We start from the raw sequence: 13,747 nt of genomic DNA on the forward strand, positions 1-13,747 counted from the left end.
TTTGTTAATACATTTAATCAACAACTCTGAGATAACATATTAGAATGTTAATTACAAAAACTCTTTTCTAAATATATTTTTTGCTTATGTATATCATTAAATTCCTAGAGCTTAAATATTTTTTATTTTGGCAACAAACATATATATTTATAAGTAAGTCTGATAAACAAGGGAAAAAATAAACATAGGAAACAGAAACAAATAAAAGCCATATAAAATTTAAATCCTTTTAATTTAAAATAAATTCTTTAAATTTTGTACTGATAGATTATTAATGAAAAATTGACCATACTAAAAATGAAGAGTCTATAAATATTAAAGTTCCAAGCATGTGAATTACATTACCTCTTTAGACATTTAGAGAATTGACTAACAAATTGGAAAAATCTTTTTAATAGTCAAAAAAGAGTTCTCTGGGGAAGTGATAAACATATATTAAATATATTCCACAGTATTTTCCTAGACTGTTCGTAAAGTAGATTTCTGCAATGTAAGAAGATAAATTTCTCGTTAAAAAAGTAAAGAAAAAAGTCACTGGTGAGACGAGGCTCACCTCAAAAATGTCTTGGGCTCTTTGGATGGCACTGGCTGTGGAAGTGGCTTGCTGCTGTTGAACTCAATGTCGTGGGCTGGAGAATTAGGAATGGGATCCAGGCGGTTAGGATGTCCATTGCCCACTCCACCAGATTCCAGAGCACTTAGATTGGGAACACTCACAAACCTGTTTGTTGGTGATTTATCATTCTTCTTCTTTTGCTGCATTAAAAATAGTACATGTGAGGATAGTCCCTGCATAAGGGCAAATGAGAAAATAGGAATAGTAGAGGATGAAAATTTGTCATAGGAAAATTTTGGAAGCTTTCTGTTAAACTGGGATGTTAAAATGAACCAGTGTTACCCAAAGTGTGGTCTGGGGATCTTTGGAGGTGTTCTTTATCAATATGGAATCCTCACAGGCAGACATGCATGCTGCTAGGACAGAGAGAATGAGGAAGAAACATTTAGGAGTGGTTCATGGGGAGGAGAGGAGGAGGTGGAAAGACTGTCAAGGGGTAAAGAAAACTGAGAGGAAAAGGGGAAAAAAGAGGGGAGAAGAGTAGGTCTTCCAGATACCACAAGGATTTAGGCTAAAATTAGGAGAAGATGTAAAGTTAAATACAATTTTAAAAGAGAGTCCTGTGAACTTTAGCCAGCTGTCAAAGGGAGGCAGTCCTTGCCTGGAAAAAAAAAGGAATGAGAAAATGCTTGGCAACATAATAAAACCTAAAGTTGACTTACAGAAACAATTTGGTTTTAAATTTACTATTCCATCTTTCTGAAGAGAGAAAATTAAATCTGCATAATTAAGTCTTATTTCCAAATTAATTGGTAGTATCATTAATTGGCTCACATCTTTTAAAAAATTTAAAGTTTAAAAATAAATCAATTTTTTAAATTTTAAATTGTTCTTTAAAATTAACAGATGAAAAGGAGAATATAGTTGCAGATTAGCAAAATGTATCATCTTGCAAATTGTTAACTTTAGTCTATTTTATTCACACCTCTAGAATCAATGAGCATCATCTTACTATGCAGAATAAAAGTTAACATGCTGTTTACAACATGAATATATTTTACTAATTAAATGTATGCTAATTAAATTTATTAAATAATCTTTAGAAAATGACTCCAGAGGCTGGAAAAATACAATTAATAGATAAAATGGCTCTTTACTTACAAAGTAATAATCTCACTATCTAGACATTGTCCTCTATATCATAGACTGTAATGATGGAGTCTCTGATAAGGAGCCTATTTCAACGTAAGTAAAAAAAAAAAAGAGAATAATTTTTTCTTCAGAACTATTTGTGAAAATTGAAATCATTCTTAGGAGGCAAAAATAGTTAAAAGTTCTGAGAGATGTATGTTTTGCACTTTCTTGCTCTAGTCACCAGAGGGCATAATTATACCTACTTTAGGTTTCTATTTTAAGAAATCAAAGGTATCTTTGATAAAGTTCTATATTAATGGTTTTGTAGCTAAAATTCTAATTCCAATAAAATAAAAGGAAAATATTTTTAGTATATCTTGTTTTAACTTGTCTCATAATCTTGCTTTATAATTAAAAGCTTAGTTTCACCCTAAGTTATGGACTTAAAACTGAAGCTAAATATGTTCATTTGTTCAACAATTAGTTATTGAAAGCTTTCTACATGCTGGGCAGTATTTTAGCTCTGGAGATACAGCTATAGGCCTCCTTACTTCACTCATTCTATTTAATAAAATATTTAGGTTTAAAGTTTGGAGTGCTTTAATTTGTGAAAGAAGGAAATACTCCATGTTCTTAACAGAGAAGCTTTATGATCTTTGAAAGCAAAAATTTCTGACCAAGGGCCTAAAAGAAATTAGGCATGATGTACAAATCTATAAAATCTGAATTAAAAAAAAATCTTTAGCCTTGGCTGGTGTGGCTCAGTGGACTGAGCAACGGCCGTCAAACCAAGAGTTCACGTCAGGGCACATGCCTGGGCTGCGGGCCAGGTCTCCAGTAGGGGGCGTGTGAGACTCTCACACAGATGTCTCCATCTCTCCCTCCCTTCTGCTCTCACTAAAAGTAAATACAAAATCTTTAAAAAAAATCTGGTCCAAACTTAAAAAAAAAAATCTTTAGCACTAGCACTTTATTTCTCCTACTGATTTCTGCCAAAATATGTGTAACCCTATGAAGTCAATAAACATAACTATTCCTTATTACTTGCTTTCATCACTAGAATTCTGGTGCCTTATAGAAAATGTGATGAAATCTGCAACTGGATCAATATTTGTGAATACCCACTATACCCAAAGCACTATGAGAGGAGCCACAGGAAGCTGGGGTACAAAGATATTTAAGACTTAGCCATGTCCATTTCATTTGTCTATAAGGTAAAATACATTTCTGTCCTAAGAGTAATAAAGTATCTGGATAGGTCGTGTTCAGTTTTCATTGTTAAGGAAAGGTCATAAAGACTGATAAAAGTGAAGCCTTTCTCTCACAGTTGGTCAGCAACAAAATACACGCCCAACCCAATACCTGTTAAGATGGCAGGGGGAAAGAGCTATTGGGGACACAGTGCTGGAGTGCCTTTTCGGACCCGGCAGAGGCTAGTGAACATTAAGGAAATGACAAGAGGTTATTTTGAGGAGACTTAGAAGTTAGTTTCCTTTAGAGGTATGAAAAACAAAATTTTATAATATTAATAAAATATTATTTTAAGGAGTGTTATCAACAAATAAATGAATACTATGGGAACCTCATTCTGAAAATGAATCCATAAAGATTTCAGAGATTTTAGTCCTAGATTATTAAATTTAAGAAACCTCTTTTAGAAGCTTTAACCTATGTTGCTCTAAATATTTTATAAAATCTTAATCAAGCTTTAAACCACAGCCCTATTTTATAGTGTGTACAGCACATACCTTAGTCAATGGATTAATAACACCAACAGTAGGACTTGAATTAAACATTTTGTTGAAGTTAGTTTCTCGATTGACTAATTCCAGCTGATAAAATTTATTATCATCCTATGCAAAAGAATTACAAACATCTCTTAAATATTTTCTATTGAATATTTTAAAACATAATTGTATAAATGCCATTTCATTCAAAATTTAATAAAAACTGAAATGAAGATTCATATACCTTGCTCAAAGATTTCTCACTGACTGCCAGTGTCGTAAAGACTGCTGGGAGTAAGTTTTCAACAGGTTTCAAACCCCATGCTCCGGGACTCTTCTCAACCCCTCAACACCTTTTCCTTAAGGCCAGATCTGAGTGTTTTGTGTGGTCCCACCCCTGTTCCAAAGGGCTGACTGTGCAGTTTGAGCAGGCTTAACTTGCATTCATGAAGCTGTGTGCATGATTGTGTCGCCATATATGAAGATGGCACTAGGATATTCAGTGTTCTTGAGTACTGGAAAGGTATTTGATCTTGTCGAATCTCCTCTCGGAGACATCAACGTATGACAGCAGAGGTAACCACAGAATAGAGAAAAAGCATGTGGCCCACATAGACAGACAACAACATGTGCTCACTGAATAACCAGATGGGAGGAAGTAAACATAAGTGAATGGAAGTGTGTGAAATGTAGGGTTGTGCTCTAGTAGAACTAGATTCTTCATCCCCCTCTTAGTTCCCACTATCATTTGCATCACTTATTTCAGCCCATGTGCCTCCCAGTCCACAAATTCAGGGTGTAAAGGAAAGAGTGTGGAACGACCCTTGGTTAGATTCCTGGCTCTATCACCAACTGTGTTATTTTGGAAAGTTACTTCTCCTTTGAAATCTAATACCTATCCTGTCTGGAGGAAAAAATCCAATTATACCTGCCCAGTAAGAACTAGAAAATTAATAGCTGTTAAATAGGGGCCACAGATGAAATACACGTAATGCATTTGCTAATTTCATGCATGGAATGTAAGGTAATTTTCCACAAATCTCACTGCCATCCGACACAACCCCCTGTGAGGCCTGTCTCATGTTCACAGGGCCTTGAGGACGGGGTGCTTAGTGGGGAGCAGCATGACACACTCTCTGTCTTCCCAGTGCCTGCTCCTGGGTTCACCTACAAACCCCAGGCGACACCCTGTTGCTTTTGGCAGGAACTTCTAGACCTAGACAACAGACTTGCTTTCCTAAATGCTGAAAGAGATATGTTAAGGTAAAAGGATTTCAGACATAAACGCTCTTAGGCTCTTTTTGCATGCTCATGTCCAAAGTTTTTAGCTGAATGGATCAATGAGCAAACAGAATGATTAGCTTTCGATTTCTAGTTTTACTCTGAAAGATGCCTCATTTGTCAGTGGCAGTAAAAAGCAATATTTTAATTACTGATCAGAACACATAATTTTAGAAGACTCTGAAATGTTTTATGAATCTTAAAATATTTGGGTACTTTTTAGTCTTAATAATGGCTTTAACAAAAGTAGTGTATTTGTTAAGTCTGTATTTTTCTCTGATGGATTTCTCAGAACCCCTAATACCTCAATGTGGACTGAGACTCTTCAAGAGCCAGCCCGTGGCTTTTCTTAGGCTACGTCACAGTACCTTTCTTCACAGGCTATCTCCTGGGATCAGGATTCAGTGGAACACACTTTAGGAAACTAAGTGGACAAACGTAGAAGTACAATGCAGACAAATGCATGAATGTGTTGACTGTTCTTTCCTATCCAATTCTAATTCTACATGTATAATACAGACACTTCAACAATATATTAACTGTACATTGACAATGACATGTAGTTAAACACTTGACATGTACTAAAATACTGTAAAAAGAGGTATTAACCCCTTATCCTAATATCAAATATAAATTTTAAAATTACTTAGTATTTCTTTCCCTTATTCATAACATCTTAATAAACTTTCAATCACAATGCATGTTTCATACTTTAAATTTTCATTTAGCATTACTTAAAAATATTTCCCCATGTTCTGCCAATCAACAATCCACTACATGGTTACACCAAAAACAGAATATCTTACAATTAGCTTCTTTATGACATGGTCTCTTTCTGTAAGCATGGCTTTTAATTCTGTAATCATCTGTACATCTTCTGGTTTTGATTCTCTCATTAGATATTTTTCTTCCATTTCTTCTAATCTAAAAATAAGAAAATCTTTAGCTCATTAATATGACTCAGATGCATTCTTTTGTCATAACTACATTTTTCATATTAGTCTAGTTGAATACATACAAAAACTTAAAACCAAACTTTTTCCTTAAAATTTTGATGGTAATGGCATGACTGTCTTAAGAGCTACAGTGTTATTAAAAATTCTCCAAGAATGGATGGTATTAAAGGCTTTGCAGTTTACTTTTTTGAATAATTCACTCATTTTATGTCACTCCAAGAATATACGTGGTTGAGGTGAGGTAAGCTTTGTAGAAGAAATGATATGCAGAATGATACCAACCTAGCAAATGCAGCTTTGATGCTGGAAATGTGGCCTTACTATTAGAACTTACCACAAATACAATATTACATTATGACATAAGCCTTGGAAACATACACAAAAGAGACAAATAAAAAATACAGAGAAAAGAGAAACAAAGGACACACATATAGATAGAATCATTCTTTCCTGGTTTATAAGAAATTTACTTTAAAAATTCTGTATTATCAGCTCATCCATGTAAACTGTAAAAAGGGTTCATCAAGTATTTCTCTGCAGGCCTATTCTGCCTTGAATGAAATGATAAGGAAATAGGACTTAAAGGCCAGTGAAGACTCTAGAATAGAAGCCACATTTTACAAGCAGAGAAGATATAGGCCCAGAAAGGTCTAAAAATACAGAACAGGGTAGAATTAAGAGAATACAATTCTACAATGGAAACTGTTGGCTTACTTTGAAAAAAGCACCTTCAAATTTTAGAAAATTTAAATAATAAGAACAATTAGAATCACTGTTTTTAAAATAAAAATAGAACTTAAGCTCAATAAAATTACAGTTAATGACGACTCACAGAAAATATTATTCACTCAACAAATACTGTGTAACTTCTAGATGATCTTCCAGGAATTAGTGGTCCATGCCTATCCGCTAATCCAGAGGGGTACCAGAATCTAATTTCAGTAAATTCTTCCACTAACTCAGCCTAGGCCGAAGATGTGGGGATAACACATTTGGCTCCCCACCCAGCTCCAGGCTGAAGTTCTAACCTGGGAGTTGGGAGGGATGAGGGTGACAGAAGTGTGGGGTTAAGGAGTGACTGCCTCAAGATCAGTTGGGACTTTGTCAGTTCAGTGTGATGTTTCACTCTCTCTACTTTTGTACTTTTGTGACAATGCAGAATGAGTGAAAAATGAAATTCACTAAGTTCAGATAAAGTGACCTTGCATTTTATCACAATATGACATTTTATGGGCAAAATTTTATATATTTTTATGGGCAAGGTTTTAAATAGCTTGAGAAACAGTGATGCAGTCAAGGAACAAGGCATTTGGGTTTGACAATGGAGTAGCCACAAGATGTCACTGGAGTACTTTCTTTATCACTAAAAGGAAGGTACAAGATTTTTGAACTACTTGCAGCTGAACAAGAATGGTTGGTAATGGTTGCTTAACTAAATTTAAAGCCTTATTTAAAACTGTTATGTCTATCTTTTGTTCTATACAGCAATTTTCAATCTTTTTCATCTCATCGCACACATAAACTAATTACTAAAATTCTGCAGCATACCCCCAATTTTTTTTTCTGACAAAAAAATAGGTATAATTTTGATTCATTCACACTAGAGGCTATTGTTGTGTTGGTGGTTGTCATTTTTTAAATTTGACAATTTAAGGGAAAAGAGGCCAATGCCCCTGACCAAATAGTCAGGTTTTGCATTTTTAAAAATTTCTGTGGCACCCATGTTGAAAATCTCTGTTCTAGTAGAGTAAGAAGTTAACATAAAGTGAATCTAAAATCAGTTACAATCCCTGAACCTCCTTTTTGCATAATAAAGGTCTTCTCTGAAATTTAATTCTAATACGTGTTTTAATTTAGCTTAAACAACCTTTACCTACAAAGTTATCAGTTAATCTTCTCCACAAAATACCTTCACATCATCAAAAAATTTAAAAGACACCTGGTTATTACAGGAAAACACATTCATTAAACTGGAGAAATAGAATCCACATAAACACAAATGGGAAAGCATTAAAGGAGCAAACAAGTAAGGAATGTAACACAGATTTAACTTGTGAACATATTTCCAGAATGACTACTCTTTGGAAATTCTAACAGAAAGAACACTTGGCCCTCTTCCGATACCCGCTTCAGGCCAACGCTAGTCAACAGTCTACCGTTCTCGGTTGCCCCATGCAGCATGCTAAGCCAGCCTCACTACTTATCCTAATTTAGGGCCTAGAGGTGAACGGCCAGAGATAGAGGAGATGAGTTTTGATTTGTTCTCCTTTAATCTTTCTAACCACGAGAAGGAGAAAGTCTGTTTGGTTCCATATATCTTAAATAGCCTTGGTAATATATGCTTCTTACCCTACTTCACAACACTCAGGCAGGCCGTGAACACCAGTGCTAGCTAGAAACTAAAAACGTTATTTTATTTTCACAGAATTTATGTTTAAATAATTATAACTGAACCTTATTTAGGATAATGGGTATATTTTCAGTGGTGATAATGATTTTACTGTAGAAGATAACTGAGTTTTTCTGTTAAATTTTTAAGTAAAATGAGTCAATTAAAATATTAAGAAAATAATACTGTAAGTAGTCAGAAATGACCAAATTCCAAAAGGCTTCATAGGAATGATTACAGCCTGGGAAGCACTACCTTGAGGTAACCATACAAGTATATAAAGCCTTTTTACTTGAAACACAGAGTCCCATCAAAAGTAATATAAAGAGAGAACAGACAGAAGTAGAACATGCAAAATTACTAATTAGGGTCACTGTTGGATTCTCCCTCAGGCATTCATGTTCTGATTTTTTTTTGTTTTTGGCTCTGAATATATAGGTCAATGTATATGGACAACAGAAACCTAAAATATTAACGCCTAAAAATCTGTATAAAACTGTATCTTAAGAAGTTTCCAAGTTGAAAGTCCTCCCTTGCTGTTTTTAAAATAATTGACAAAAATATCAGTAAATTGAATGTTAAAGCCAAACAACAGTATTACTAGGCACACATATATTTTAGAATTTTAATTGTATAAAGACAAAACAACTCTGTTATGCCACCCTTCTCTACAGCCTGAAGGAAGAGTAGTAATGAAGCAGTTTAATGGCAAACATTTTCCCCAATAAATTGTGAACACAGATGACCCGTGCCAACAGGACTACTACATCCTTATCTTGCAAAGTTTATGAAAATAACCTGAATGGTAATTTAGAAGTCGAATGACAACAACAAATAGCAATTAGGGTATTACAGATAAAAAAACTCAAGCAACTTTTTAAAAAAATAAGTAATTCTGCTGTGGTGAAGTACTTCTTTTCAATTAGGGATTCTGACCTACTTAAAGTCCAAGTGCAGAAACTCAGTATTTCCTCCAAGAAGAAATTATCTCTCTGTTTCAGTATAGTGAGAAATTAATGTAAAGTAGACCTAAACAATCAATAATCACCAAATCTTTTTCTGCATAATAAAGATCTGCCATTTTAGTGTATGTTTACAGTGAGCTTAAATAAAGTTCTTAAAAACAGCCCATTCTCTCATTTGCTTCTAATACAAACAAAAATCATGACACTTTAATAGATTAAGGTTTTTTACTAAGATACTGTATCACTCAAGAAAATGAAATGTTTCTATAGAATGTCTGAAAATGTAAGATTTTAACACCCAGCTGGAGAGAAGAGGACTTCTAGTAATCATTCCGTAAGATACAGAACTCTTTTATCACTATTTCTACAATGTTCAGAGGGCACTTTCCATCCTTTAAATTTTTTGCCCCCTCTTCCCTGGAGTCCAGCAGGCTTTGGGGCAGGAACAGAAGCAGCTTCCTGCTGCTCCAGAGACCCCTTGCTCCGGGCTGCAGCCTGGGAGACTGTCCCATGTTCCTCCAGTCCTCCACTACTGCCCACTTCCAAGAATCCAGAGGTTTTCTGATTTTGAAGCTTGAAAGCCAGCATTTGGCAGGAACTTCAACAGTGTACCCTCAGTCCTTTGGAACAGGATGAGAATAGTCCAATGCTGTTCCCCCAGCTCCTAAAGCTGAATGGGCACTTCCTGCTCACCACCTCCGTCTAAATCCAAAACATTCAGCAGATCCAAGCAGGCTTCATTTAAGGATATGGGTCAGAAATATCCAATAGTCTTAGTCTTAAAACTGTGTTTTCCAATATAGCAGCTACTAGCCCACATGTGGGTATTTACATTTAAATTAAGTAAAATGAACGGATATTAAAAATTCAATTCCTCCATCTTGCTAGCCACAGTTCAAATGCTCAACAGCCATCGTAGCAACTGTATTACATACAGCAAACACAGGACATTTTTATTATTATAGGAAAATCTGGACAGTGCTGACTGAAAATATATTTGTTTTTAACTAAAAGAGTAAATATCTAAAGAAAGAGGCTAACTACATGATGGCAGCAGGTTTCTGAGGAAAAAGGAAGTATGATTGATTAGCATAAACCTAGCTGAAGCTTAAAACAAATGGTATAGGGCATCTAGAAAAGTGATAAAATATTTGACTTATGAGTAATACACTTATCAAAACGATCGTAATAGAAAAACTAAGTTATTATTTACTACTGAAAATCCATAATGTGCAAAGCCATATAACACAGAATAAAGTGAAAACAAAGACATAACCTTTACTTTTTGTAAATTCACATTCCTAAGGAGACAGGACACAGGACGGAGGTTACTTGTGGTAAGCAGGCTTGTTCAGAGTACACAGCAGAGGACGACAGGCTCTTGGCCTCTGTCTGAGGAGTAGCACTGAGACCAGGGGCAGGGAAAGCCGGGGCCCTGGTTTTTACTGTGACTCATTTCTGCAAAAAGCCTGAGGATCTGAGCTCCTGAGCTCCTGGTACACAACAGGTATCAAGCAGCAAAAATCACTGCAACTGGGGGAATTATCTCATGAGTCTCCTCATTATTTTGAAGGTAAATTCATGAGGTGGTAAATATAGGAAATCCTCAAAAAGTCATTCATCAAGCAGTCACTGAGTGCCTACTGATGTAAAAATTCTGCATATACCCATTAGAGCGCCTCACCTCAGAGGCCTCTGAAGTAAATGCCAAGGACTGGAAGTCTGCAGTCTGTTTCAGTTGGAGTGAATGCGGGTCTGTGTGCTGCATGCACAACAATATTTACTGTGAGGCTTGATCAGTTAAGTGGGTGAAATGTGAGGAGATGATTTTCAGACTGGACAAAGGCAGTTAGGTGGTAATGACACAGGAAACTATTCTGGACTGTAGAGAGCAACACAGGAGACGTTTAGAAGGCACCCAAGAAGGTCAGGGTAGCTGAGACACGGTGGTGGACAGGGCACGGGGCGACTACAGGATGAGGCAGGACAAGGCACACTGAAGGTGCAAGTTTAAGTCAGAGACCGAGGGTGATGGGATTAGTGACTACTTTGACTTTACTGAAGTGTGTGGACTTTATGGACCTTTCTTTGTTTTTAATGGACTGGAAGAAGAGAGACTGAAGATGAATAAATCATCTGCAGCAACTCAGAGAAGGTTCACTCTGAGATAACTTAAGTTGGACCAGGGTTTGCCAGAGACACGAAGTGAACGCATTGTCTATGGCAGTTTATAATTGCCATAGAAAAGGCAGAGATTATTAAATATTTTTTTAAACTTAAGCAATAATTAGAAATTTGGGTTTTAGCAATATTAGAGTTACTTTGAATAAGTAGTAACTTTATTTGTGAAGTTTCACCTTTACGGATTTTTAAAATCATAAAACAAATGCTTGTTATAGAAATTCAAACAATAGCAGAGTATATAAAATAAAAGGCAAGTCTTTGCTCTTCCCTACCCCCAATACCTCTTCATTCCCTAAAGGGAACCACTATCATTAAAATGTTGTATTTGTTTTTAAAGATCATTTAATATTTTTATAAAATATATATTATTAGTGAGACCCACTGGTCACAATATGCCCCTTTTATTTAACATTACATAGGGGACATCTTTTGAGTTTTCACCATGGCATGCCAGTTCATGACCCTGAGGGACAGTCTTTAGACAAGTATTTGTCCTATAGTAAAACTGTAGCAGTAGCAGCTACTGAACACATCATTCAACTTATCCTAATTTAAAATATACTACAATTACCATGTGTAATATGTACTTGTTTTCTTTTTAAAGTTCATTAGTTCAAAAGAGTAGCTAATCTGAGGTTAGACACAGTACTCCTCAATTTATTATCTGCATATTAATTTTCTTTAATATAATGTGACTTACGACACTTGTAAAGCTGCATTTATTTCCTTGAGTAGTTCGTTAGTCTTATTAAAATCTGCCCGCATGATATTTTTCTCTCTGAGATGGTCTGCTGTCATGACATCCAGCTCTTTTTCAAGTCTCTTGTTTAAATCTTGTTCATGCAACCTGTTTAATTTATTTTAGTTAAGTAAATGTCATTCTGAAGTCAAGCTTTCAAAACTTTCTACATTTTACCAGATTTGAAATGGTTTTAGGTATAATATATAGAAAATTAATGGAAAAAGCCCAAAGCAAGGTACTTACTTTAATCTTCCAGCTTGTTCAAGTTGTCTCCTTTAATGCTTTTTAAAATAACATTTTTTAAGATTTTAATTAATTTTGCTAATTAAACTTAATCATCCACAATTTCCAAAGTGGATGAATGCATATATACCATTCAAAATATAACATTTCATCTATGTTCTAGATCATAACATAGTCCAAAAAGTAAAAAGTGGTCCTCAATATCTTACCACAAGGCAGTCTAGTTACGTAAGTAGGCATGTATTGCTAAAAACCATCACAACAGTCTTTCAGGTAACAGTGCAGATTCCTTCTGTTGTAATTAATGGCATACCTCATCTGTTGGTTAGATTCACTTCGTATCCTGAGAATTTCCTGCCCTTTAAATTCCAATTCTTTGGTTAGGGCACTAATATTTTCATGAAGGTGCTGTATCTCCTTATCCAGGTCAGTGATGTGACGCTCTCTGTGCCTTAATTCCTCTTGTAGATCTGTTATTCTGCACATGTGCTCCTTACTCTGCAAAATGCAAACAATTCTTAAAAGCTTTCTACATATTTGCTCTCTGTGTTTATCTGAGGGAAACAAATGGCAGCCTGGAATGTCGAATGTAACAAATCTGCCATTACTTCAAAAGCGAACTGCTGATATGAGAAAAGCTCAAGGCCTCTTCTCTTTCCATGTATGTAAGAAGTGTTTACATGGATACAGTTTCAATAGTGTCAGAGCTACAAGGGACCCAAAAGACCATAAAAGCACATCTCCCTCATTTTACAGATCAGGGGACTAAAACCCAAGAGATGATTTTACCAAGGATGATTTATAGTAAGTGGCAGAGCTGAGTTAGAACACAGGGCTCTCCCATACTCAAGAAGTTACATACTCTATTGTGTAACATAAAGAATATTATGTTACATAAATTACATTAATAACATAAATAACATAAAGGTTACATGAAATGCTGGTACCATTACCCTTCAATCTAAAAAGGCCCCACACATGTGGAGGCTATCCCCCCACACACACAGGAACACACACACACGTTCCATGGCTTAGAAAGCAGACTTTGCTTCTCTGAAAGGTAAGTTTCCTTATATTTTCATAGAAGTCATTGTTTTCTACAAGTTCTGCAGTCTTGACATTGTCAATGTCAGTGTCAGCCTACCTGAAGAGAACAAAACTTCTGTCCATTATTGTAAGGTAGCTCATTTAAAATTTCCTAGTAATGCAGAGAAAATTTGGGCTGATCATTTAACACAGCTGAAAACTAACAAAGTAAGTTATAAAGTCTAATAAACCAACAATAGTCTTCATTGCACTATGTCTATAAAATTCATCCATCTAGATATATATACATTCAAAATCACAAACTATAGAATTAAAGGAAGTACATGTGGCCAAAGAACAAAGTTTAAAAAGTATAAATAGTAACAGTGCTAGAGTGACATGGAAATAAAAGTTTTCTTTCTCCTTCTTTAGGACCTGCTACTTCTATAGCTATGCTATCCAACATGGCTATTTAAATTCAAATTTAACTTCCTTTCCTTTTCCCTTTCCCTTCCTTCCCCTTTAACTTAATTTAAATTAAATT

The 13,747-nt window shown here is 35.2% G+C and overlaps 1 protein-coding gene across 8 annotated transcripts in view; it reads right to left on the minus strand.

Moving 5' to 3' along the window:
- The window catches only part of FAM184A (family with sequence similarity 184 member A), a 111,249-nt gene that overhangs the window by 1,421 nt on the left and 96,081 nt on the right, over positions 1-13,747 (minus strand). For 3 of the 8 annotated variants that reach the window (XR_006786097.1, XM_045842516.1, XM_045842513.1), the window contains 5 exons: positions 12,491-12,675; positions 11,893-12,039; positions 5,505-5,622; positions 3,439-3,543; positions 554-756 (listed from right to left, as the gene is read on the minus strand). Coding sequence is in view for 7 of the 8 variants with exons in the window: in XM_045842516.1 (XP_045698472.1) it covers positions 554-756; positions 3,439-3,543; positions 5,505-5,622; positions 11,893-12,039; positions 12,491-12,675 (758 nt within the window). In the remaining variant the exon portion in view is untranslated. Of the gene's footprint in view, positions 1-553; positions 757-3,438; positions 3,544-5,504; positions 5,623-11,892; positions 12,040-12,490; positions 12,676-13,747 lie in introns of those variants that run through there. The other 5 variants (XM_045842517.1, XM_045842515.1, XM_045842514.1 and 2 more) reach the window with 4 other exon arrangements.

The sequence above is a fragment of the Phyllostomus hastatus genome, unplaced genomic scaffold (assembly GCF_019186645.2).
Source record: "Phyllostomus hastatus isolate PE091 unplaced genomic scaffold, TTU_PhHast_1.1 phas_contig_40, whole genome shotgun sequence".
In the NCBI taxonomy this organism is placed as follows: domain Eukaryota; kingdom Metazoa; phylum Chordata; class Mammalia; order Chiroptera; family Phyllostomidae; genus Phyllostomus; species Phyllostomus hastatus.